Source organism: Tetrao urogallus (assembly GCF_951394365.1).
Source record: "Tetrao urogallus genome assembly, chromosome: Z".
In the NCBI taxonomy this organism is placed as follows: Eukaryota; Metazoa; Chordata; class Aves; order Galliformes; family Phasianidae; genus Tetrao; species Tetrao urogallus.
The window spans coordinates 407201-434103 of record NC_136816.1 but is presented as its reverse complement, the minus strand read 5'-3'; the positions used below and the strand labels follow the sequence as shown (position 1 = coordinate 434103).

Genomic DNA, 26903 nt, shown 5'->3' with positions numbered 1-26903 from the left:
CAGCTACCCATGCAAAGAGACAGGTGAGCTGGACTGGTAAACCTCGAAATTAGAGAGGTATTAATCATCTGCTCCCAGCCAACATAAACAGATGTTTTTTTTAAACAGGCAAAATCATCTCTTCCCCTGAAATTTATTTGCAACGGATAATGTTCTGTTACATTTTTAATCAAGCAGATGAAGTTACATTTAAATTGAAAATCTGCAGTCAACTAATCAGGCAAGCAAAATTCCAAGATGATTGAATGGCAGAACAGAGCAGACGCTGGCGGCAGGTAAATTGTGCAATTCACCTGTCAGCCACACCGCTTACTGTTCAGCAGCCACGCCTGCCAGGTAGGAGCAAGGCCCCAAGACAAAGCAAGGAAAGGCGCACCGAGCGCATCTGTAACCCCGCCATGTTTCAGGAGCACGGAAAAAAAGACCCACCTCTTTCTTTTAAAGAAGTTGCAGGAAACGTACACGGGTTATTCCCACCTGCCTCGTGCTGCTGCACACAGCCTGTTGGATAGCTGAGATCAGAACAAAACCTCTCCCGTTCACTCCACGCTAAAACAGAAAGCAGGACCAAACAAATCTAAAACACTGCAGGGGAAAGAAAAACGGTGTGATTTTTTGTTAACTCACTTCCTGGCTCTCCTACAGAAATACATCACACACTGCAGACCATTTAACTGGCGCTGGCTCCCTCCCTTTTAAAAACTGGTACTAACATACTGACTTTTACGTTCATTTATGGCACGTGTAGTTATGCGAATGCTGCTGTGACAGAAGGAGTACACATCTAAATAGATGAAACAGCGTTCAACTACCTGCTGCCTAAAGAAACACCCTAAAATATTTTAATAAAATTCCAGAAATGAATCTCTTTCAGCTTAATTTTAAAATGAGATCCATATAGCCTTATGCATGACATTTATAAATTATGCATAGCTACAATTTTTTTATGTCAAGACGAATAGGAACTGACAGCACACATCTGGAAAACTGTCAATTATTCTTGTTTTAAAGCATTCACACCTTTTAGTCTTTTAGCTACAGATGCTGAAGTTCTGACATTGAAGAGCAAGCGCAGACCACAGCACGCCCCGAGGCGCAGAGCCGCGCGGTGAAGCTTCGGGTGGCAACTCAGCTTTGCGCAGGGCTCTGCAACGCAGCGCACAAACGGTGCTCTTCCAAGGACCGGCACCGCTCCCAAAAAGCAAAACAAAGCCTGCAGCGCACTGCTGTGATCGCGCCAACGGCCCTCGCGAGCACCGGGCACTGCTGCGCGGCCGGGACACGCGGACTGCACAGACCCACCGCGCTCCGTTCTGCCGTCAGCTTCCTGCCCTCAGCCGCACTGCCAGTGCCGGAGACAGCCAGCACTGCCAGCACTCCCTTAGCCTGCAGCTAAAATTTGCCCCTGGACACGAGGCTCTACCACTGTAAAGACAGGCAGCGAGTGACACACTCAGGTTTAGAAGCACGGTATTTCTAAAGCTGTTCTTCATTTCTGTTACCATTCACAGGACAAGACTCATTTTTCCCTAACAAACTGTGTGGTTCTCGCACATTATTCCATGTGTTAAATAGCTGCTTCTCTAACAACAGGGAGTTCAACTGTTAGTTCAGCATGGTGTCTTCTAGCAAGCTTTACACGCACCATGGAGTCTTGGATCTAGATTAGGAAAATAGAAGTTGTTTTCAAAAAATCAATACAACAATTTTACGTTGGCATGTTTTAAGCGCTGCAATATTTTAGACACTGCAGCAGCAGCTTTAAAACTAAGATCTTGCTAAATAAACACCCAAACCCTTAAGAGCTCAGAATGACAAATTTAAGTTCTGCAGTTGAACTCTGGATCTCCAGGACCAACAAACATCTGCTGCATTTACACCATCCGCGCAGTTAAGTTAGCTCATACTTCAGACAGGGCTCAGTGCCTGGCTCTGCTCAGCCGCAGTACTGCTGCCTGCTGGGACACAGGTGGAGCTTCCGAAAGCCACATCCCAGACAAGTGCTCCATGTCCTTCACTACCACTGAGCTTCAGGGACAATAGGTCAGAAAGTCACTGAAAAGTGGGAAGCTGCAGAAAGTCCTGCCTTCAGGACAGCAGGAATGCAGCTACCAGCTGCATTTCGGACATAAATGCATGCATGCATCCATATGCTGAGCAAGAATTCATACAACTTCTCCCCCTGCTACTACTGTTTTCCAGTAGATGCAGCTTTGCTCAAAAGCCACAGGACCTCTGTCTCACTTTCCGAGCTTCCTCCACGTGAGCTGGCTTCTTTCTGTGAAAGCAGAATGCCTGTGGGGTGCTGGTACTCTCCTGCACTATCATCTGAAGCACGAATCAGAGGCTTTCATCTTCACATCTTGTACAGGAGCGCTGAGCCAGGCAGTTAATACAGTCAAGGAGGTATGAGATTACTTTCAGCTGTTGCTGATAAAAAATACTATTATTTCTTAAATGAGGACACTAATTACTCAGTACCAGTTGAAAAAGTTCTGTCCAAATGGTATAAAGAACTTCGTTTATTTGTCTTGAAGTGACGACAAATCTTGAAATTCTATCAACTTGAGATAGAAATGGTTTGGGAAAAGGGACACACTACCAATACCGTTTGTGATTTCACTAACACCACTCCGCATCAAACACGCCAAGCAGGTGGAACAAACCAAACATCACCTAGAGCATGTTACTCTCTGGATTTTATTAGTGTGATTCATCAGATGTGAAAAGGAAAGCACACTGCCTTAAAGCCGGTCGAGCATCTTCCCTGATCTTGAACTGAGCTGCCTGGGACAGATCCTGATAGCTGCATCTGAACGGAAACTGAGTGTCTCTGATATCTGAGTGTTGATTGGAGGGGCGGAAGGGATATTCACTAGCAGAGACCAAATAAATAAATAAAAAGTTTTATATAAATGCGAGTGTAAAGTAGAACTGTTAGAATTTAAAGCCAGACGCCACCAATCAGGATCTGGTGAAATTAAAGCCTGCCCGCGTGGCTCTAGAATTACGTGGCGTGGAACACGAGCAGGTACGACTTCAGTTCCACGGCTGCACTACTGCAGGCCTTGCACCGTGTGACAAACGGAGCCAAGATCCTCTCTTTAAGACCCGCTGCTCCATGGCCACGCCGCTCCTGCGCTCCTGCCAACACAAGGCAATGCCTTCTCCTCACCCTGACAGGCCGCCCAGCATCCAGACTCTCGCTGTGGAAGTTCCACACAGCCTGCGCCCTCAAACCAGGCTGAAATGCCCAAGCCATAACAAAGTGAACATTTAAGCTTGTGCTTAGCTTTAAGCCAAAATAATCCTAAATCCAGATGACATAAGCATACATTTGAATTTAAGCACGTTTGAGCGTTTTGCTGAACCAAAGCCTTCCAGCATATTTCTGTCTCAATCAGTGCACACTGTTCAAATTATTAATTAAATGCCTGGGCAATTTTAACACTGGATTTCATTGTTTTATGTACTTCAATTTCTTTTTTTCCTTATTCCTTGTGACTCCTGCAATTTTTTCCAGCATTTATCTAAAAAAAAAAAAAAAAAAATTACCATGTTTAAGCTGTATAGCAATGGCAGAAATCTATACACTGCTATGAACCTCATAGAAAAAAATCCACACATATTCCTAATCACATTTTGAAACAGCCAGTTTTTGAACTAAATTTCACGTCGAGTTATTATGTAAGAAATAAACTTACATTTCAAAAAAAGTAGCAATAAAAATCAGTATTCAAGTTTTAAACCTACACATTAGAGATCAATTTTTTGGAGAAATTCTTGCAAATTAAAGGTCTGCAGCTGTCTGAATTTGGAACTTGATCCCACAAACACTGAAGTTTCATATGCCTCATTCAGAAAACCAAAATTCCTCCATGGTTTACAGCCACAGTGAAAACTGGAGCAACAATAAACACCGGGTACTCAGAGCACTGCGGAGTGCAGCTGCTCTGGGCACAGACTCATTTCTACCCCCTCTGTCTCCAAATTTCAGCATTTCGTTACCTGCGCAGTAGCAGAATCTCACTCACTAAAAACCTCACGCACCCACATCAGCTGCTGAGGCAGCTTTTAGGACTGAGATTTAGAAAGTGACCGTGTTTGAGACGAGGCATGGTCTGCAGTACTTGTAACGGACATTCAGAACATTCAAATTGCCATTAGTCAGTAGCTAGCAACCAAACAGTGTTAAAGATGAGCACGAAGCCTTGGATATCACAGCCAAAAAAACACGCAGGTGATGTAAGTCCATATACCCCAGTAAACTGAAAAAATTCCTTTCTAACCTTTCACGGCTACAAATACCGCAGCACTGCACAAAGCAGCAAGCTTTAAGCTTTGCATATATTGTAGTTCCTCTGATATTTACTGTGTCTTAACACTGGTTTCTTCCCAAAATCAGAAAATGGATTTTGGAAACAAACAGGAGAGCATTATAATGACATTCTTATGACAAAATAAAATGTACCTTTGATTAGCATCAACATGAACTAAAAACAACCTCTGCCAAGCTCTAAGACTCGCTGGTTTAAAATGACCACCTCTCACAGTTATTCCTCCTCAAATCAGATGTTTTCCTGGAAGAGATTGGCGTGCAGCAGTTGCTCTGATTGGTACACATTTCCAACCAGTAAACACGAAGCTTGGGCTTCCACTGAAGCTGCAGAGGAGAAAGGAGAGATGACCTTGAGATGTACAAACACAGGGGCTGGGACCAATGGCCCCAGCTGATGGGAAGATTTCAGTTACCTGCGTCGCATTCTAGAAAACATCTTGTTCAGACTTACAAAACCGATTTGATGTGTCCCAGGAAAACTCACCCATGGCTTTCACACTTACTCCTCATTTTTAGGAAGGTAGTGTTTATTTGGAAACTAATTTGTACAAAAACGATTAACAACAAAAGCCTGTTCTCCTGCACTTGTGTCAGTCTGAGCTTTGGAGAGGAGGAAGAGTAAGTAGGTAAGGCACAGTGCCTGCAGAAATGAGGCAGGGCCGTCACTCTGGCACTGACCTCCTCATCTTACACATGGAGAATGCTGAGATCCAGCTGCGGGTGTTTCACGAGTACAGCTGCACTCATTGCTCTATGCCAACAACCAGTGTAAACCCAGCAGACCATGCAAAATTAATTTGTGCTACAAAGCAAATGAAGTGTGAAGATAGGAAAGCTACTGTAAGACATTAAGCTTCTAGAACCTGCGTTTGACCATTACAGTATAGCATCAGACTATCTTCTGAGACTTTGGAGGAAAGTTTTGTGCAGCAGCTGACTACTCTGACTATACAGTCATGGCCAAGCCTAAAAGGATACTCCTCATGTAAGCAGCTCAGCAAAACCTGTGCTGTCCGCACAGAGCCCTTCTGAGCGCCTCCCAGCCCTTCCCTAACAGCACCACTATTTTTACAGGACATTTCTTTACTTTTTAGTCCAAGGTTCTTTACGGGGCTTAAGGAGAACTTTGCACTGTAGCATAAAATAATGAGAACGTCATTCAACTGTCTGATTGATTTAATAGTTCATGCCCACCCCCTGAAAAAAAACTATCAGTGTGTTTGTCTCACTTCAAGCAGGATTTCAGAAAAACAGTGAAAGTAAGGGGGAAAAAACAGGCAGCGAAGCTTTTCTCTTGCAGAAGATTTTTACCTTACAGTATTGACAGAAGCAAACAGTTAGTGTTGATGCAATAATTGCAATGAAAATCTGAACTCAAGTCTTCTCCTCAGCTTACTACCTCGCTGGCTTCAAGGCAAACATGTTTTCAACATTTTTAGTAATATACTTCATATTAGAAAGTCAAAAGTGAGTAAATAGCATTGCTTGAGGAACATCCTATTCACCAGTTGTGGTATTAAAGTGAGCAGCAAAACATACTCAAGATTTAAACCAATAGACGGCGCACCTTATTAGTGATATTGTCAGTTTTCCCTGCTTTCACTTCTTTAAGCATCAGCAGGTGATCATTTGTTTTTAACCTTTAGCAGCCTTTAGCTTCAGTGTCTCATTTGAGATAGAAAAAGCAGGCAGCATACAGTGAGCAGTGATCCCAGCCTTGAGAATGCTCCGACATCTGTTTTCATCAGCAGCTGGCAGCATAAAGGAACACACAGCAAATAAGTGTCACCTAGAACTGCACCATGAATTGAGTCCATCGTTGTGGGTTACGAATGAAGTTGGTGTAAGTCATAATGAACCAGAGGAAATAAGTCTGGGCCTCTGTAATTTCTGTAGTTAGTTTATCATGGAAGACTTACGCACTGCTAAAATCTTCGCAAAGTTTCAGTGGAACTAGTTATATATATATCTTTAGCTCCACGAGGCCTTTGCTTGCAGTAAGACAGCCTTGTTAATAAATGGGCAGACTAACTTTTTAAAGCATCAGAGGAACGCCAGAGCAACAGCCTGAGAAACACTGAAACCCTCTTCAAACAGAAAACCTTCCTTCCCCTCGAAGTAGGAAGCACCCATAAGCCAGCTCTGCCAGACAAAAGGATGTGACTGAGGGCTTCCCTGGCCCTGTCTGAGCTGAGGGGACTTCATGCAGGACAAGCCAACAGCAAACGAGGGAAACTCAGTCAGTCGAGCTTCGGGTTTCTCTGCCCCAGATGAAGTACCTGCTCTGAGATCCCTCCTCATGGCCTCCCGGCCATCAGCACAAGGCCAAAACACCGTCTTACTCCTTCCTTTCACATCTTGCTCTTTCTCTCTGTGGACAGGACCGCTAGCATGGCAGCACCCTGGGAGTCACCCTAAGTGCTCCAGGCACCCGGGGTTCCAAGCTACGCCTAGCTTATCCAATGTCCACCACTGAAACAGCACGCTCCTACCTCTGACCACAAATGTACTGTGCAAATCCTAAGCACATGCACCTTGACTGCTGACAGATCCACATTTCTGGCCTTGACAAACACTGTTATCTTCCAAATTTCAGTCTGCATCACCTGGTATGGATTCTGGGAAACGTTTTGTGTTCCACTCCCTAGATGTGTAAAAGTTCATTCTCAGCGGAATTTTTCGTAACAGGTGGTTCGGAAAAAAGGGAGACAGATGTGTATAAAATGAATGAAGCACACACAAAACATGGCATCTGTTCCAGCAGACACAAAGACCTCCCATGGCACAGTGCAGGACATCATGAGGCCTGGATTCCACCATGAACCATCACAGTACCAAAGGGAAAAACAACATTCAAGCAGGGTTTTTCGACAAATTACTATAAAATGCACATCTCATAGTTACAGACTAATTAGAAGTTTCTCAGCTTGATCTAATATTCATACACTGTTCTTTTTACCACAATATGTCTACACACTGAGTTTGTTGGTTGCTGAATTTACAAACCAGGCAGTACCCTTCACCAAAAGAATACACAACGGGTGCAAAAACAAGAAAGGCTGTGCTATTAAGTCTCCAACATTTGAAATAAAATGATTGCTAATACAGAAGAAAGTCGGAGGAAAAGGCTATGGACTGTGGCTCCTCAAAACCTAAACTGGTGGCATCTATTTTATCAATATTTATGGCATGCAGATGGAGTGAATATGCTTACTTCACCATAATAACTGCACAAGCCAGGCTGTTCCATAAAGGGGACAAAATTTAGCGTGTATGTACTGCAAACTCCTATTTAAAACGTAAGATATATAGACAGAATGCACTTTCTCAATTTAAAGTCCGTGCTGTAAAAAAAATGGTGTAAAAGAACATTCTAACCACTTCTGGGTTTACTGTAAAACTTGCCTTCTGGGTAGTGCACACCTTTTTCTTGCAAGCCTTGAATGCAACCAACAGCTTCTGCACAAGTATCCATGCTGCATCAGTGATGCCCATCAGAAATACACCAAGAACTTTCGTACTACGGGGTTGTAATTACTGAGGTCATTTAATCTCCACATGCCCTTAAAATTACACCAGTCCTGCCAAAATTTCCATGACTGCAGGCTCATTTCCATTCAGTACCAAGAAGTCCTGCCTGAAGCATGCTTTTCCTGAAGCAAAACAGGTTTCTAAGACTTCAGAGATTACTGGATTTCTGCTTTTCCGAACATAAATAAATGCAAGAAAACTGCTACGCTACTACACTACAGACCCATGTGTTCAAAATCCTAACTACGATCAGCTTCTTCATTTGTTTGACCAAACGGTAGATGGCTGTTGGCAGGAAATTTATTTGGGTATGAATTACACATGTCACCATATTTACCACAAACGTGTTGTTAGGCATGGCGTAACAGCAACACACACGTGCAATACAAGATAAAAAGTGACAGAAGGTGTTCAGACATCTCCGCTGAACAGAAGGGGAACGCTGAACCCAGCCCTAGCACACAAGTAGTGCCCACATACCGCTGAATACCTGACAGCAGACCAGAAATTATCCACGTTCCAGTACTCAAAACTGCTCAGGACTGGCAGGATTTGTTCTGGGCAGGCACAGCGTTACGTGAACACCCAAGGCCCATTCAGCAGCACAGGCGTTTCGGGCCACCACAAAGTGCACAGGCTGACCACAGTGCTGACCTGCCACACATCACTTCCTGGGGCTTTATAACATCAGCAGTGCCCACCTCAAGCAAATTCCTCATGCAAGCAAGGTCTGTGCTGGTCCTCCTAAAAGCAGAGAGACAAGTCCTGCAGGTGGCACAGACAGTAAACTTCTGGCGAGAGCTGGTAAATCCTGCTGGAATGAAAGTGCACTTTGCAGGCAGCAGCCCTTCATTTCGTTTCCACAACACGTCACCTTCAGGCTTTTCTACTGACTTGGCTACCCCATCTTTCATGTAATCCAAATAGTCATCCTCTACACATAGCTGCAGTGGGCAAGAAGTGAAAATCATTCAGACTCTCTGGGCTGGTCCTGCCCTGCTTGCCATTCTACTCATCCACACACAACCCAAACAAACCTTCCCTTTCCTTGCAGCTGCAATGATCTTCTCCCTTCTGATAGATGTAACTTGTTCTGCAGCCAGCCTTCAGAATGCCCAACATGGTGACAAAGGGATGTGTTGCCTTGCCCTGTGGTGCTGGTGCACCTACCTCAATCCTCATAACAGTATCCCCACTCACTTTAATTGCCTGCTGCATGGCGCTGAGGAAGGGGCAGAGCAGCAAAGCAAACCCTACTCGGCTGCCACCAGGCAAAGCAGGCCTCAGCCTCAGCTCTGGCCCATGGCCCTGCCTCCCTCCTTTCTGCACAGGAGTAAATGCTATATTTTTCACAAATCTGCAGGAAAGAAAAGGGCTTCCATTCTCCCCGCTTTCTGAAAGGGGAAATAGGTACACTGCAGACCTTGGGCTTAACACAGGAGCCATGCTAGGTACCCATGTGCCCCAAACCACCACGCAGCATTGCTGCAGCAGCCAGTGAAACCCACAGCAACCATACACCCAACCCGACGTGGCCCTCGTACAGGGGCCACCAGCTTTACCCTGCAGCTCTGTTCACTGCCCAACCCATCCTCTGGAAGGGCAAAGACAAAAAGCACTACAGGTTGGATGACCAGAATTATTTAAACACCAGAGATCTTCTTAGATCCTGCCTGACAGAGTTGATGGCACCAGCTAACACTCGATGGGCTAGACAAAAACGTGCTTCTTTTCCTTCCATTCCACAAATATCACAAACTGTAACTGAATGCAGCACTTACGTCAGCATTGTAATATTCAACACAATCTCATAAACCCACCAGAATTCAAGAGATTCCCTTTCTTTGGCCAAAGAAAACAACCTGTAGTCATGAAATGTCATTTAACTGTTGTTTTCCACTTTTATTTTTCCCCCTTTCAACTTGGGTGTGACAACCAGTACACACTCCAAGGTCACCAAGTCCACTCTGGTAGCTATAGCCTAGTTTTCCAAATGTACAGATTGATAAAAATACTATTCCAACAAAACAGCAATTTCACCACATCTTTCAAACCACCACACACGCAACCAAATTGTTGTAATTACAGAGCAAAAGTAATTCCAAAGATGATTTTTCATCATCTGAAACCGTGTAAAAGCATTGTGGTGTGGTTAAGGAAACAGAAATGAAAGGTTTTTGGTTAAGATAAGTAAAGGCGATTTTCTCTATTCAGTATTTTACCTTTGTGGTTCAACTTGGAAAATTTTTAATCGGAAGCAGTAACAATAACAACAAAAGAGCACATGAGACAAACTGGCAGTAGCACCTTGCTTCTCTTAAGATCAAACGTAAGGGTTTGACATTTGGGACAGGGCAACCCAGCTGTCGGTCCCACGCTGCGCTGCTGGCCAGCAGTCCCTCTATCTGTTCGACTCCGATCTTTGCTGAGCTCTGGCATACAACGAGAGCAGTGTGCTTGTGCAAATAGGCAATTCCACCTCAGACACGTGCCTGGAGAAATATCATTAAAATGGGACAGCTGTACACAGTACCTGTTGGAAAATGGCATTCGATAAGAATTTACCAAGTGAGTGGAGGCAAACGAAGAGCACGCTGTGCTGCTGGCAGGGCTCAGGGCTGGCAGCGGAGTGCCCTCAGATGCAGTCTGGACAATATTTGGTGCAGCGTGCCTTTCCTTGCAGGGCCACAAAACGGCTCAGGAAACTGGTGAAAAGCAAATAAGCTTGCAGGTCTTCACACTACACATCTACATTTACCATACAGGCAAGCACATAAATTAGAAATTGGGAAAAATTAGTGGTTTGCCCCTGCGCTATGCAACAGAATTACCAGGCACTCTTTGAAGCAGCCTTAGCTTTTTGTCACACAGACTAGCCAGTGGTTTAGGCTGTAAGAATCCAGCCAGCAAACGCGTTAAAATGCCACCATTCTGAGATGCACAAAGTGACAGTAATCTCATTTTAAAGGAAGTCAACGAGATGACTGAGCATTTACAAGAGAATGTGACCTGTGGCAAGAATTTAATCCAACAACTGTGTGTTTACAAATTCCCCTGTGTCCCAGGGACGAAAGAGCACTTGTCCGGGACAGCCTCTGAATGCCAGCCTGCTCCTTTGATCCAAAGCAGCTCCTCCACACCACGTTAAAGGAGCCCTGCTTTACAGCACTGGTACAGCAGTAAGAGCAAGCCTTGAGCACTCAGATCTGATCTGTGCAGCTGCTGATAAATGCAAGAAGCTGGAACCCTCAAGAAAATAGCAGAGTTAGCACAGCCCAACAACTTGCATTATTTCCTCCTCCTCTCTCATTTATCCTCACGCACAAAGGACGAAGCACTGCTGCACCACAATGAACACGAGCTGTCCTGACACCATACAAAACCACACCAATGTTTTCACAAACCTGCATCTTGCTGCCACTGTATGAGACCTTAAATCTCTGACAAAGGATAGATATATTGGAAATTCAGTCATTATTCAACTTTCAGAATAAACCACGTATGATTCACATGGAACACTAGTTAATTTACCAAAATAAGAGTTTTCTTATAAACACAGTGGTCACCATCACTGTAAGCATTTTTAATAATCAGCAGTCAAAGCAGGATTTTATCTGCTTCCCTCCTGCTTTTTATTTATAGTTTTTAAAAGATCATCACACGTTCCAAGGAATCTGTCTCTCAGCAGTTAAACCAAAGAAGAAATAGCAGAGGTTACTGTAAAAGATATATTTTAGTGGCTCACATTCTGATAAATCACACCATGACTTCTGTAAAAGATTTATGACATAGCTACTGTGGTGTTAAACCACCTTTGAAGGAGTATGTTTCAATATACACGTGCTAACAGCTATTCCTGCTACAAATCATCCCCTAAATACACTTCTATTCCTGTGTACATTCTCCAACATTTCCCTCTTAAACTTATCTTTTTTTTGCATCAGAAAATGAGAACTAAATAAAATTGGAATTTATATTTGCCCATTTTTGCTGGTTTAAGAAGATTACTTAAATGCAAGAAGCTTAATATTTTGCAAATTCCTTTCATCCAATTTTCTGGTGCATTACAAGCCATTGATACTTTGGTCTGGGACAAAATGCAGCTGAACTTACTGGAGTTAACGTCTTACCAGCAGTCTCTGGGCAACAGCGTAACACAACTGCAGGCTTTTTCTGGAAGGTTGTTCTGTTGTTGACTTGTTTTTTTGCTTGTTTTTTCCTGATTGTCTATTTTGTTCAAACTTAATACAAAACTGAAACATACCTCTCCGCATGTACTGCACCTGACATGTTTTCTATTTAACATCTGCACACTTGGAAATGCCATATAGGCACAAATGCCTGGGTTTTGGTGTAAACTGATTAATTCATTTAACAAAATTTGTCCAAAAGAGCTGAAATCAACAGATACGTTTGTTTCTGCAGAGGTACAATTAAAGGTCATACTGAAGTTCTAGGCTTATCCTACAGTTCATATAAATGTTACAGAAATTGCTCGGCTTGCAGCTCTCCATGCAACTGTTCTCAAAGAAATCACATTTCCAGAAAGCTCAGACTTAAAATGCGAATAAGCAAGAATCCTACATTTCAGGTAGGCTGCAGAAACAGCAATTCCCATCTTTCCTCTGATGTCTTTTTCAGACCACCCCATTCTCAGTTTTACTTCTGAACTAAAACCACTTGTAAATCACTGATGGTTTTGTACTATCAGCACAGTTCTTCTCCCCTCCGTGCTCAGCACAGAATGCATTCTGCATGGATCACGGAGAGAAGCTGCACCAGTGATTTTAGACACTGCGACAATGCATAAAATGCCACTGAAACACGCAGCTCTGTACTTCCTTCACTATGTACCAAGAACACTAGAAAATACAGAACCGAGTGTATTTTTAACATACAAATTGTATTTCACTGCTTTGACCAAACAGCTGAAAAAAATCGCTTTTTTTAACACCGGGAATAAGTAGAGGTAACGTGTGTGGACTATACAGCTGAACATAAGGAGGGTGAACACTGTGACCTGAGTGCTGGTTGGATCAGCCACATCATTACTATATTGCTATCAACTATTTTCAACCGTAAGCAACATTTCTGCTCTGATCACCTGCCCAAACCACCAGCTCCGAGCCACGCTGCCACTGGACGGCAACGAGAACTTGAAGTTTTAAGCACGTGAGCAAGCTATGGAAGTCTGAAATGGATTCCCTCCTGTCATTTCAGTTTTCCTTCCTTTTTTCTTCTCACGTTTTCTTTGATCAGAAATGTCTAAACAGACTCTTGTTCTTCGTTCACTGCATGTAGAATTGCACCCTATATAGATCCCATTTTGTTAACAAACCTCAAATTTAGTAATAGACTTGCATTTTGGAGAACAAACTGAAAAGATTTTACTGACAGTCCAAATTTCCCATTTAGAATGGATTGCCATTTTTTCTTCTCTTTCACATCCTTGCATTAACTGCCCTTCACAACTATTTTCACGATTTTCTCATTAACAGCAATTATGCCATTTCAGAACAAGTCACCTAACGTGACATAAGAGCTACTCACTTCCTCTGAGACACAACGGTGACTTCATTCCTGTTATTCCCAGTCCGACTCACCCTGGAGACTCCTGACAGGCCTACATTGGTCAGCCACACGGATGCAGATGGCTGTAACTTTCACTGCAGGTAACACCAGCAGTCAGTATCCCACCCCACTTTTCCTTCTGATTTCAGGTGGTACAGCTGCAGTTAAAACTAACATAATCACCTCGCAGAAGATCAGTTATACAATACGGTTTACCTCTGCTGGCAAACCTCAGAAGCATAAAGGCGCACTGCTCTATTGCAGAACGTCTCCTGCTGTTTTGAGTTACTGGTAACGTAGTTTTTTAATACTTGCCGATTCTGTTGTGTGTAATACAGATTTGTATGGGCATACCTACTGTTCCCACAGCAGAGACATTCAGACCCTTGCTATTCGACTCCAGGCAGCTGTGCTGTATGCAGCAGGTACTGCTGGCACCACAACCCACCAATGCTGCGTTTCCTTTGTGTTTTTAAGTTCCTCCTTGCTGAAAAACAGACAGTAGCCAAACTAAAGAGAAATAAAAGTTTTAATGAACTTATCCTTAGTAATCAATCAATTCATTTTTAGTTTTTTTTCTTTTTGTTTTTAACAACACTGTAAGAAAAGTAAAAACTTTAAAAAACTGTCTTTTGCGTTCCTGAGAAGCCTGCTTCCTCCCTCACAGCACTGCAGACTGAAAGCCTCACAAACTGACGAAGGTTTAGTTGATCTCTGACATCCAGAAAGAAAATAAACAGGAGGTGGGAGGATGATCCCTCCAAGTCCAGGGGCACTCCTAGGCTGGTGTGTCTGCGCACACCCAGACTTGGTCCCAGTGACTGTGCTTGTGCTCCATGCCAATTTTTTCACTGTGGTGCAGCACTGGATGGTTAACAGCTGTCTGCCTTGCTTTGCTCACCTGCACTGACTTCCCTTCTCTGTGCTAAAACAATGTGAGCCAAGAATAAGTTACCTCTCCCTTTTCTCCGAGCTGATATAACTGTGTTTCATTACATCATCACACATTGCAGACTCTTTCGTCTGCTCTTTCCAAGCACAGCCCACTGAGTTAACGATTCTCAAACGTACGTTCTCATACAAGGGAGAGCATTTTTCAGCTTTTGTCCCTTAGAGACGTGTGTGCCACAACAGAATTCTATCACTGGTGTACAACACAGAAGAAAATAAGAAAACAAATTTCCTATTGGGAAGCACGGTGCCCCTGCAACATGAAGGCTCAGTATGGAACAGTGTGTACACCCCTCAGCTAGGACCGCAGGGAAAGTGAGATTGAGCAAAACTAGTCAAACTGGCCTTTTCCGACCATTCTGTTTTCTGAGGTTGCTGACTTTGTGGCCATTGCTAAGCAGAGGCTGTTTTAAGGTTAATTGTCAGTACTCGGGCTTAGAGTCCTCTGTGAGCAGTGCTGTTTCTGCCATGAAAGCAAAGGCTGTGAAAACAAAGCTGACAGCGGTCACACGCCCAGAGCTCCAGCAATGTGAGTCTGCCACATACGTCATCAAATGTCGAGAAAACATCGCAAGGAGAGAAAGAAGTCCTAATGAACCTCTCCGATGAGAAACTAATTGGTACAAAGTACACAGCAGCTTACATTTAATCCCGCTAATCACCACAGCGAAGACAAGCCAACAGCGCGCTTCTCAGCCACCGTGGGCGAGAAAGCTGAGCAGCATGACAAAGCCAACACCGAGCCTGGCCCAGCTGCAGGACTCCCATCCCGGCCAGCATCGGCACAGCTCCTCCTCAGTGCTGCCCTGCCAGGGCTGGGCTCCTGCTTCCTGGGCAGCCCTCACGTGCAGCAGGTGCACCCCGGTGCGCTCCTCTGCAAGCGGCACTGTGCCCATGGCTGCTGTGCTTCAGGCAGAAAGGGAGGCAGGGCTGACAGGGCGGAAGGGCAGGGCGGGCAGGATGGATAGGCAGGGCCAGCAGGCTCAGCATGCAGGGCAAGGGCAGGGCAGAGCAAGCAGGCAGGAGGGCAGGCAGGCAGAGCAGCCGGAGGTCCTGGTAGGGCTGGTGCTGGGCTGTCATGGGGCTGTGCACAGAAGCACGGAGGTTTCCCCTGCTGGGAACTATTTTGTTCTCCACAATCCCTCCTCTGCTGGGCTTATTCACCTTGCTTTATTTTTTAAAAGAAAAACTATAATGAAATCACTCCATTTTTAGATAAACTGCAATTAAAACAGCACCTGTTCCACCTGCAGAAGTGTGCTGCTCCAAAAAACACCCAAATAACAAAAACCCACAGCCCCAGAAAACAACTGGAAAACACAAACATTTTTACAATTTGTTTTTTACCGGAAGGGCACAGTGTCTACAACATTGCAAACTTTTTTTTTTTTTTTTTTTATTATCTAGAGATTGAAAATTTTCCAAAATACATTTTTCTTAAAATGACACTCCCCCCACCCCCCAAAAAAAAATGACTCTCACTACCAGCACCAACAGACTTCAGAAAAAAAACAACAAACCCACAGAGAACAAACTTTCTTCAGCAGCAACTCACCAAAAGAAAGGCACAGAGCAGCTCCTGCAGGGAGCTGAACAGCACACATTACTGATGTCAGCTGAGCTGCTCCGCTGCTGTGATGGCTGATACTCGCACTCTACTCACTTCTCAAACAGATATTCCTCTTTGCTATTTTAAACTTCATGCTACAACAAAACTATTAGCATCAAAAGCCAAGGAGAAATTCACCCCACAAGGCTGTGTACCTCTAGTATTTACCAGCTCAGTTTTATTGCTAGAAATACCAGCAGCACAGTTAAAACAGTCAGGAAATGATGTATGCCCCAAAAGCAGGAGGCTGGGAACAGTTCTGCTTGAAACTGGGCTACCACTGTGGGAAACCTATCGCATGGGTTTCATTGATCCCCATAAAGGCTACAAACACCGCTTCACATCTCACAGACGCACTTTGAAATGTCAGTGAAAGCCGTATTCAGACTTAGTGACTGCTTCCACTTTGGTTTTCTTTAGAAAGCCACGCATCAGGTATTGCACGCAGACAGAATGCAGATACAAAAGCTGAAGCTCGACCTACAAACCTAAAATTAAGCATCCCAATAAATACATTTATGTACGTTTACACATGTGCACGTGTTCTTATATAGTCATACCCATACTTAAGCGCAACCCCACGTTAGAGCTGCACAGAGCCGAGCACAGAGCTGGTTTCATGCCAGACTGAGCCCAGTGTTTTGAGGGGAGGGGGAATCCCCAGATCTCCGCAGCTAAAGTTTAAATGCAAAGATACACAGCTATCAGCTACCGGCTTACCTTCAGGGCAGCAAGCGCAGTGCCAGAGAACTACTGTCAACACAGAGGTAGAGGGGCACCCAGCACATCACAGCCTCTGCTTTACCAGGGCAGAGAAAACTCAAGAGTTTCACCACACGGTTTCAGAAAGAGACCGAGAAAGGCATCTGGCAGGGTCCGTGTCTGCCCCAGCACTGCCCCCCTCCCCCCGCACTTCTCCTCCTCTTGTGGTGCTGCGAGCTTTTTTAAGAAAAAGGATTCCATGGAGAAATATTTACAAAGTATTCAGACTGCCCGATGAGGGCTTTGCTCTTTTCTCATGCTTCGGGTCTCTGGGCAGAGGAGCAGCCACAACAGCCTGCGCAACAAGCTCAGCAACAAAGTGCAGCAAAACCCATCCACTATGACTGAAGGGCAGCTGTACCACTAAAAAATGATGCATCCAGCAGGGTTCTTTGAGTGTCTGCAAGTATTTCCCACTGCCTACACTTTTCAAGAACAGAAATGATCAAAAGGAACAAAACAGCAAACAAGTATCAGACTTGGCATTGTTCAAGACAGCAAAATAATTCACGGATTTAACTCAAAATGGTGACAAAATGTTTTTCAACAAAGGTTTGAAATGCACATTGCATATTATTTTATAAAATGTGAGGGTGACAGCTTTTACCATTCACACAACGTGAGGCATATATTACCATACACACAAGCAGTCCTGATTAGATGGTGCTCGTTTCCTTACTTTCTCACTTCTGTGAGTGACATCATTTCCCTGCGCACGCTGGAGGTGGTTAGCACTGCTGCACAAATGCAGAAAGGGAGACGAACACAACCACCGTCATACACAGCAAGGAAAGAGGAAGGGGTCAGCCTCGAGGACGCAGAACACTGGTGCAAACAACTTTCACGCAATAAAGGATCAGCTTATAGTTAAACAACAGCTAAAACTTCCACCTTAATGAGAAGCATCAGCACGAACTGGAAAACCCAAGGACAGAAGCTAAGCAGCACACCGTCTCCCGGCCCACCCGCCTGCAGCTGCCCTGCCCACAGCAGCCTCCTGCCTGTGGGACAGGAGGGCCGCTGCTCCTTCACTAGCACAGCAGGAGAGCAGGCAGCATCTGGTGCGGAGAGCAGAGGGTGTGCTGAGCCAACAGCACCGGCTTGCAGGGCGGGCTCTGGCCAAGCTCTCACCTACGCAGAGCTTGGCCAGAGATGTGAGGAGTTACTTCCATTTTCATCTGGAGATTTGAAACTGAGCAGTGTGAGGGGACAGGAAGTCAAACGAGAGACTGAAAGAGAGCTCAGGACTGCCTTCATCTTGAAATACGCCGGGCTGCTGGCTCACTGCTGGTGAATAACATCGTATGTGCCTCCACGGATACCGACTCCCTGCCCAAGGACACACAGTTATTGCTTAGGAAAGCTATTGCAGGGAGTTGTTCAGTATGAAAAACAGCAAGAAAACGCATGCAATGTTTGTAACTAAGCATACTGAGAGAACCAGTTACGTACACCAGCAGAGCATACGGGTGAGCATTAGTCACCCAGAATGTTACCTGCTGTTACACCAATGCACAGCACAGGTAATGTATCAGTCTGGGAATTTATTCCAGACAAAACTTATGGTAATAATAATAATAAATAATAATAATAATATAAAAATGAACTGCTGAGTACCAACTGTCACAGATGTAGTGTTGACTGTGATGGTATCACAATACAAGTCTTCTCTGCATTTGAGTAAGAAACTTCCAGAAGGATCTGCAGCACTGCACATGTGCCCATCTCACCAGCACGGCCCAGCAATTAAACCTGCACAGCAATTCCCGTGCGCGCCACAAAGACGCAGAGTGAGCTCTGCAGCAGAGGCCTTGCCTGCTCCAAAACATGCCAACTGCAGCCCAGGGGCTCACAAAATGAAATCTCTGCCACTCCTGTGAATCCCTGTGCACGTCCATTTTGCTCAGTGCTCTGAAGCACAAACCACCTTCACTAGGTGCTTCTGTAAGCAGGAAGACACGTAATGAACCATCAGCATTCAACCGTCATGTTCCTCCTATCGCCTTCAGATCTGCACTCTGTTTTAAACTTCACGGAGTTTCTTTTTCACCCACACTTGTCCCAGGCCCATATTTACTTGGCTCACACACTTCCACAGGCCAACTTCATTTTTTCCTTTTGTAAACTCAGATCCCAGTATATTCTCCATTGCCTCTGCAATACTTTTATTTTTTAATTACTTAAAAATCTCAAACTTCTCCTCTAAGAGAACTGAATTAATTCCCCATCTGCCTTTAAGATTCAACTGCAATGAGAAGGGTTTTCCAGAGACCCAAACAAACAGGGACAAGGAAGAAAGATCAAACTGATGACAGAAGTAGCGGAAGAAAACACCCTTACAACAATTAACAGAACACAGGGGGAAAGAAAAAGAAGAAAGAAAAAAGAAAATAAAATGAGAAAAAAAAAAATGAGAAAAAAAGAAAAAAGAAAAAAAGAAGAAAAAAGAAAAAAAGAAGAAAAAAGAAAAAAAGAAAAAAAAGAAAAAAAAAGGAAAAAAAAGGAAAAAAAAGGAAAAAAAAGGAAAAAAAAGGAAGAAAAAAGAAAAAAAAAGGAGAGGAAAAAAAAAAGGGAAAAAGTCACTCAGAATATATGACCACATAAGCATGGGCACTCTTGCAGAAAACCTAGTCAGCAATCCTAAGCCACGGGAAATTTAAATTAGAGCCAGGGTCTACAATAGGCAGAGAAATCCACACAGATAAAAGGGGCTGCCAAGGCTGCAGGTAGAGTTAGTCAGATATTCTCAGATTTCCAAAATAACTTTATTAGTTTTATTAATTTTTTTTTAATAATCAAGAGATTAGAGTGTATCCACATTACACGGCAAAGAAGATTAAGCTTTTTTCCTTTAATCAAAATATCCATATGCATGCTGTATCTCCCAAACGTAGGTGGATTCCCACTGCTTATTACAGCTCTGGGGCGCGTTCTGTTACGGCAACTCATGCACAAAGCACTCCGGCACATGTAAGCAAAGCTCCCGTCCTGGCGCACAGAGCCAAGAAGCCCCCCGACCCTCAGAGAGCACCGCAGCGCTCGGCCCTGCGGAACGAGGATCCAGCGCCGGGCCCCACGGCAGAGCAGCAGGAGGCCCTGCAGGACCACCAGCACCGCTGGCGGCCGGCACGCTGCAGGCCCCCCGCGCCACGGGCAGGGCAGAGCGCAGGGCCTGGCAGCCGCTGATCGAAAACTGGACTCCCGAAGGACTGCTGTCAGAGCAAAACTGACATGCAGCCACATCCTTTTGCTTTTTACGGGCCATTCCAACTGCCCTGCGGCCACTGCTTCAGCCCTGGAGCTCAGATGACGCTGGGCTGAAGCTGGCGCTCGAGTCCGGTCCAGGACCGGAGTTGTGTTGGGAACAAGCAAACACTTTGGGTTTTTTTCTGGTCATTTTAGCGCACATTTCCTTTTTTACTGTTTAAAAATACACAGAGGGGATAACAGCACAGAAAAAAGAAGCACAGATGTGGTCAGATTTTTGAATATAGCACTGTGCAGAGGTAAAAGGAAATGAACAGCTATCTGCCTCAAAGAAGCCACTCAAAACACCGATAGCAAACAAAGGATGCTTCCCCCGAGCGTGGCTGGTGGAGATGAAAGCACACACCAAATTTATACGAGGCTCCCATTTCCATTTTGACTCCATTAGCAGCAGAAAACCCTGTCCTGCACCAACTTACAGGGAAAGGCAAAAATAAAATTATTTCAAATTGCTTTTAAAAAAAAAAGGCTTTTTTTGTTTTCATTCACTGAATGTTCAGTTTCCTTTTTTTTTTAATTAAATATGTTAAATGAGATACTTGTTTACTACAGACAAAAGCGGGTGCTTAGAAGCATGTCTAGGCTCATAAAGATGGAAAGGGATGCTAAAATGAGAAGGGGGAAAACCTGCTCTGGAAAAACTAGCTTACACTTTATTTCATGGACGTTATTTCCTGTGGCATAGGGCACTTTAATAGGACAAAATGCGATGTAAAATACCTCAAGTAAAACACTTATTCCTTGAATGCTCTTTTCCTTTCCTAACTATTATTGACCATTAAGCTTAAGAACATTTGCATTTAACCGAGTGCCAGAACGCAGTCCATCAAGAAATCACTTCAGGAGTTCAGGCAGACCACCTGACAAACACATCTGAGCAGCGTCTTGTAACAAGCTACGAACTTCAGCTGACTCTTGTACCTTCTGTTCTCAGCTTTATAGAAACACTGGATTGGAAACCAATCGGACAAACTGCACTGCACAAACTTGCCAGGCACAGAGAATGACAGAATTAGCCCCTCGGCTCCAAAAGGTGCTGCAAGGGGGGAGGCAACGGACAAGGAACAGGAAGGCAGCTTGTTTTCTGTACTCCATAGCAGCTGGACACTGATGCTGCAGCTTCAACAGCTGTCTTTCCAAAAGCCGCCGGGACAAAAATTCAGTGACAAACGGGAGAGGAAAAATGTTAAAAGGAAGCTTTTAATGAAGGAATGGATGAAAGTCTTCCAGCTGTGGGAGATTAACATTCTTACCGCATATACTCTTACTGCAAGGTGGAGAAAGGTGTAGGAGGGGAGAGCTCTCCTTCACAGACCCAGGAACTTCCCAGCACTAAAAATGAATTCTACACATTTAGTAAACAGCAGAAATTGTACACTTTCCCATGAATTCTAATCATTTAAAAATTCAGGAAAATCATACTCAAGATCTGGATCTTCCCGCACTTACAATGTCCAAGGATTAGGCATAGGATTAGGTTAGGATGCTTTTTGCAAAGCAGATGGCAGCAGCAGAGTACAGTGCTGTAAATGCCATGCAGGGAAGCCGTACGATGAGCAGCAGAGTGCAAGTAATGCCATCAGCTGTTGGTTGCTGCCTTCAGATTTGGCCTGGTGTGGTTGTTTAGTTGCCTCGTTCACTCCCAAGCTGGGTGTTATCTCACCACAGGAAAGTGAGGTCCAAGTATGGTGGGTAAAAATCCCTGCAGCCACACTGAGGACTTTCCCCTACTCCCCAGTATTTCTCTGTACACAGAAGAAAAAAGCTAGCACTCATCTTCACACCTCAAGTAATTAAAAGTTGGCAGATGTGGCCACATCTGCTCAGGAAACGACTAATGTACGACAGAAAGTTGCATTTCACAGAAATAGGGGGATAAATGCAGTGGTAGGCAAGCAATAACAAGTGAGAGGCATATAAAACCTCTCAAAAAGGAAGAGAACAGAAAGGGGAGAAAAAGCTTTCATCTCCGTTCAAGGGCACTGCTGGAGGACCAATAGCTTTCCAACTATTAAATGAAGACAGACAGGGCGAATGTCCAGTACAATTCAGAAACCAGAGCTCATTTTGCCAGAGAAAGGCTGTCTCTCCCTGTGACAGCAGAAAGCGACTGAAGCTAGAAGGCCACACAGGGAGCAGATCTCTCTGAGCACTGCAGGGATCGAGAAATTATGTTATTTGTTGATTAAGAATATTGAAAATGACAAGGCTGCTAGACTACAGCAAGGAAAGCATGTAAGGAGCAGAGCAGAGCCTCAGCACCTCTATTTCAGGCACTCAGACAAGACAGCAGACTTCTCCAGTGACGGACACAAGAGGCTGCTCCTACAATGAAGGAACTGCTCACGTTTCAGTCCCTGTTTCCACGGGAGGCAAACAGAGCACTGCACACGCCATCACCCTGCTGCTGGAGGGCCATGGACTCACTCACACACTCTCCTGGGGAGCTGCTGTGGTCCACGTCCTGTCCATACTGGCACAGCAGGCTCAGTGATTTGTACATTGCGCAGTCAGTGTAAGATTTGATCTTCTTGAGAAACTCAGACCAGAGGGCTGTGCAAAGATTATCTTTGAGAGGATAAATTTGCTAACACAAATATCATTTTTTAAATTCCCTTCTTTCCTTAGATTTAAGTCTTTTAATTTTCAACGAAGGAGTCCTTTAGAACGTGGGAGATAAGGCACTCTGAAGCTCAACATACAAATTATTGTTACTTTACACTAAGAAGAGTTACGGCTCCTATTTCCTAGAGCTATTTCGATACCTTTTTGGCTTACACACATATACAGAACACATAGTTGCTGTAAACCTCCGTCTCTGCGTCATCACCGCTACATGCACTGGAAAGCATGGCTGAGAGAAGCGTGCAAGCGTTAAGATGTTCTGCAAAGTGCTACAGATGCAGAATGCAAAAAGCTTAAATGGAATCAAAGCTGTGTGTATAACCAAACCCCACCTGTTCTGTATGTCTCAGCTCTCCAAGCACAAGGGTTCTGTAATGCATCACTGGGGTGAGGCTAGGCACAAGGGGGAATTCTCAAGAAGCCAGAAGTAGGAGTGAGAAAAAAAATCAGAACAGTTGCATTTGTGAGCTGCTTGTGAGACTGCGGCTTCAAATTCAGGCACCCCAGAAAAACATGCACATCTCGTACATTAAATAAAACATTTCTAGGTGTGAAGATTATGACAAGTTTATACAGCAAAGGAAAATTCTACCATTATCTTCTTAGAATGTGGCTTGCTTATTGCCAGTATCTAAGAACATGATCATCAAACATAATATTACATTTGTTAGTAAACATACCACACGACCCTTCTTGCTGATGCTAACCTTAACAATAATAAGAACCTTTAGGAATCTCCCTCAGCACACTGTTGTTAGAATAGAACAAAGAACAAAGCCATAAATTTTCATTTTCATATCTCTCCTAGTAAGCACAGTCATTCTGATTAATTCCATTCTGTTGCCCAAATGTATGTAACGATGACATTTGCTTACTGTCTCAAATGCTGTTTATACACTTTCCTGTCTTCTGTTTTTTGAGGGGGAGAAACTTTACTGCTAGCATCAGCAGTTTTAGAACAGAAGCCAAGGAAATATATGGAGTAAACTGAATAAAAGAAATGCAAGTCCAGGCCATCTGCCTGCCCGTTAGTTATGAGAAAAAAAATACAAAAATACCAGAAAGCATAATACTATGTACAAAATAGCACTGCTGCCAAAGAAGTCAACATTTGGCCCCAAACATTTGCTTTCCAACAGGTAATTAAAAAAAATAAATCCCACAAACTAACTCACTCTAGTCTTGAACAAAAAAGCAGAACACAAAAATATAAGATGATGAATGGAATTTAGCAACTTCAAGATAACTATTAGCAACTGCAGTTTAGAATAATTAAAATGATTTATGGGGAGAAAAAGTGACATACATTCAGAATATAACGTGTCTCACGCTAACTGCATGCTCTGCCATTCTTCTGGCATCGCACTGGGAATATGGAAGGCATTTTCCCCACCTCTGAAGTTTGGGCAACCACCTGAAGTCACTGAACAATCACCTGAGACTGAACGCACAACACAGTGCAGCTAGCAGCAGACCAGGATAATACACAAAGACGTACATGAGAGAAGTGGAGAAGAAAAGCGGCAGTGAACATTTACAGGCAAGGAAGAGATGCTTTAGAAGAAAAGAAGTGCTTGGTTTTCTCAACAAGTTTAGTGCCAGCATACAAACAGTAACGATCGTTTATAAAGCCATCTTGAGGAAGAACGTCACCAGTACAGCCTGCACACCCTACTATAGAACATTCCATTTCCCTGCATTCCAAGGACCATCAAGTTCCAACCCCCCACCAATGCAGGGCCACCAACCTCCCCATTTCACAGCAGCCCAGGCTGCCCAGGGCCCCATCCAACCTGGCCTTGAACACCTCCAGGGATGGACGTGGCATCACAGCCTCTCTGGGCAGCTGTTCCAGCACCTCACCACTCTCACAGCACACAACTTCCCCCTGACATCCAACCTCCATCTGCCCTGCCTCAACTTCAAGCTATTTCCCCTCCTCCTGCTGTTATCTATCCTTTCCAAGAGTTGATTCCCCTCCTGTTTGTACAGTACCCTGGAAGAACATTTTACTAAATATTAAAACACTTGGTATTAATCTTAGTGACTGAATTACTCAATGCAGAAAACACAGAAGAAGTTGCAGTAAATTTCAGAGAAACAGTCCCAGCTGCACCAGACCCTGGAAGGAGAGTCTACATAATCTGGTTCTTGGGAAGGGGACTCAGCACCGGTCTCCCCTCTGTGCCTTCCCATATCCTGTTACAGTTAATCCACTTCTACAGTTGAAATATCTTTGATCTGGCATATACCAAAGCCCTGAAAGGCATTTGTGTCTCCACAGCTTAAGGCAATGAGGCAAAGGAGACAGGTCAGATGGGCAAAATCTCAACACACAGGAAGAGAAATGACACTGCTTCCTAGATTATAAGGACTATTTATTTTCCTGCTCTGCAGTATTTTCAGTAAGCTTTTTATTGTTATGCCATTCCTGCCACAGATTTTGTATCTTCCATCCTCAAAATGACTTTTCCCTACTTGCCTCATTTACAATAATAAACCACTGTATTCTCTTTTTATCTCACACCATACTTGTCATTCACAACTATGAAATATGCAGGAACGTTTGAAAGTTCACAGCATGCATCATTTTGACATGGTTTCTGAATTTCTACCAGCAAAAATGTTGTTTTCACAGCTCCTTAAAAGTACATGCTTACATATATAACAATGTTATATAAGGCTATTTCCATCGTTTGTGTCCATCAATGCACACTCCCATTTGATTTCTGTTAATCCTTCAAAAACATCAGTGCATTTTACAACACCTTTTTAAAATACCAGTATTGCTGCAGACAAATCAATTCAGGTACAGAAGAATAAACAAGTGAGAAATAAAGTACTAACCTTCCCCAACGGGAGTTCCGCAGCCTTCAAGGTTCAACATTATGTCTTTGTCTTTGTCATCTGCACTGCATCCCAAAAGCATCCAGCTCTCAACATTATCGCTTTCAGATAGCACGCTCTCCTCCTCATCATTTGAGCTGTCATCTATTACCATCACCTCTTGGGCGGTGAGAGGTCCAGAACCAGCGGAGGGAAAATTCCCACTAGGACCTTGCCTTGAAACTTCTGCGCCTGATCCTGCAGTATGCAGAGCATTACGCTCGGTGGCTTTGGCACGACTTGCTATGGAAGATCCACAGGTACGCATTCTACCTTCAGCTAAAGGGCTTGTTGACTTTCGTGCCTTGCTTTTGTAAACACTGTCTTCCTCTGGTGTATCGGACAAGACAATGATCTCAGGGTCGTCCGAAATCTCGCCATCAGAATCGTGCAGTTCAACAATATTCTGGTCTTCAAGTGGTGCCACAGCTAGACCTGGACCCTGGTCTGTGAATTCCGCAACATCTTCCGCTTCTTCAGACACCTCCAGTGAGCTGATTTCAGCAAGGTTTTGGGAATAGTGGATCTGGCTGTAGAGATGAAATTCCACCTCGCTGTCAATGCTTGGCTCAGAGGATGAATCCTCTCGGTAAAGTTCATCTTCATATACATCACTCTCCTCCGTGTCTTCAGATTCGTAAAACATTCTGGAAACCAAACTGTCTGTAAGAAACACGAAAGACTGTATCAGTATGCTCATGAACATATGCCTGAAAATATCTTTCAAATGACACTTTGGTCAAAATTGCATTTCTGCAATTGCTAGGATTAGTAGTTGTGCTCTGCATTAGGCAGGCAACATAGAGCAGAGTTTACAACAACAAAAGACAGTGTTGTAAAAAGAGACAGCAGAACATAAGTAAGGGTGCATTTTGCTTCATGTTACTTATTACTTTAACCTAAACCACTCTGACTTCTCACTGCTGTGGAAGATCTCATATTCCAAAGCTTCTCTCCAGCCTGGATTCAAAACCAAGGTTTCTGTGTGGCTCAGGAGACAAGTGAGTTTCAGATCCATGTTTTGATTGTTCCTCCAATCAGTATCAGTGCTGCACACTTCGCAAATCATGTTACTAAGAAATGCCTTATGTACATATATTCTCTCAAGGAACTGGCAAGCAGCAGCAATATTTTACAAAATATGTTGGAGCAAATCTACACCTGGGCTGCAAAGTCACTTGAGCTGTCAGTTCACCATTTAATCCCAGGAGAAGAATTACTCACAGCATGGTGCAGAAATACCCCAAAACTGAGCTCAGGTCAGAAGGCAATAAAAAAAGTGTAATAAAGGTAAGCATTCAAATTTGTGGCCTTCATACAAACCAACAAGTCAGATGGTTCTGTCAGAACACAAACTGAGTT

General features: G+C 44.0%; 1 protein-coding gene across 1 annotated transcript in view; it reads right to left on the bottom strand.

Annotated features, from left to right (window-relative positions):
• Nucleotides 1–26187, bottom strand: part of ZCCHC7 (zinc finger CCHC-type containing 7) — a gene marked incomplete at both ends in the record, with an annotated part of 102926 nt that extends 76739 nt beyond the window's left edge. The window contains one exon of the mRNA XM_079548408.1: nt 25503–26187. Within this exon, the coding sequence (XP_079404534.1) occupies nt 25503–26187 (685 nt within the window). The remainder of the gene's footprint in view (nt 1–25502) is intronic.
• Nucleotides 26188–26903: the final 716 nt, after the last annotated feature.